At 39.7% G+C, this 1,002-nt stretch overlaps 1 protein-coding gene across 1 annotated transcript; it reads left to right on the top strand.

The window, feature by feature from the left end:
• Positions 1-333: 333 nt before the first annotated feature.
• On the top strand, positions 334-525 carry LOC122092789 (cytochrome c oxidase subunit 5C-2-like). Its single transcript, XM_042663087.1, has one exon. It carries the CDS (start codon positions 334-336, stop codon positions 523-525), a length of 192 nt encoding a protein of 63 aa, XP_042519021.1.
• Positions 526-1,002: the final 477 nt, after the last annotated feature.

Below are 1,002 nucleotides of genomic sequence, written 5' to 3'. Positions count from 1 at the left end.
CGAGTTTTCTCACCGCTGCTTGGGTTTAATCTCTCTTCTACATAGTGAAACTTCTTCTTCTTTGCCCGAGGATATAGCACACTGCATTGGTATGTGAACCTCATTAAATCTCTGTGTTGTGCCATCTGTCTTGGTTTATTTATCATATTTCTTGATGTTTGCTCTAACAATTATCAACCTTCACAAGGAAAGAAAGAAAAATGGCATAGAAAAATAACGTTATCATTTTCAACTCTCGCTTAATGTTCCTATTTACTGTAAATCATTAAGTTCGCTCGCGAAATGTTCCAATTTACTTGAAGTCGCAGGGAATATTTTCAACTGCTCAAGTGAATGGCTGGCCACAAGGTTGCTCACATCACTTTGAAAGGACTAAATTTGGTAAAGGAGATTATCTTAGGGTCTACCCTTGGGTTGCTTGCGGGAGGGCTATGGAAAATGCATCACTGGAATGAGCAGAGGAGATCAAGAGCATTTTTTGACATGCTAGAGAAAGGTGGGGTTGGTATTGTTGCTGAAGAATAGACCTTCCGCATCCAATATGCTCCTATCAATACTTTGAAAATGGATTTTTGTTCGTTGCATTACTTTGCAATCGACTCATGCAAGTTTGGATGGAAATGATGTAATTGAGTGGTTCAGGTATTAATAAATTCTCTGCCAGGTTAGTTCTCTCTCTCTCTCTCTCTACCCTTCTGGTGTATTGCAGTGCAAAAAAGGGCATGTATCTCAGAATTCCTATTCTTCAAGCTATTTGTGAAGGCTTTGACTGACAAGGAGAGCAATTCATGTGGAATTATCCGGCTCCTTCAATCCTCTTCTGGAAGTTATGACAATTAAAAAATAAAACAGAAGCCGTTGATCGAGAAATAGAGGATTCTAAAAGTTTTTTCTTCAACTCAAACTTTCCAAATCAAAAGAGTGGGGAACCACCGCTGCAATTCACCTTCGACCTCTCCGACAGGCAATCAGAGAAGAAGGTAAGGCTGGAGTTGTTGATGG

This window comes from Macadamia integrifolia, chromosome 2 (assembly GCF_013358625.1).
Source record: "Macadamia integrifolia cultivar HAES 741 chromosome 2, SCU_Mint_v3, whole genome shotgun sequence".
Taxonomy (NCBI): domain Eukaryota; kingdom Viridiplantae; phylum Streptophyta; class Magnoliopsida; order Proteales; family Proteaceae; genus Macadamia; species Macadamia integrifolia.
This window is presented reverse-complemented; position numbering and strand designations above follow the sequence as displayed.

Coding starts and splice junctions, on each gene's coding strand:
- LOC122092789 (XM_042663087.1), top strand. CDS start 334: ATGGCTGGCCACAAGGTTGCTCACATCACTTTGAAAGGACTAAATTTG.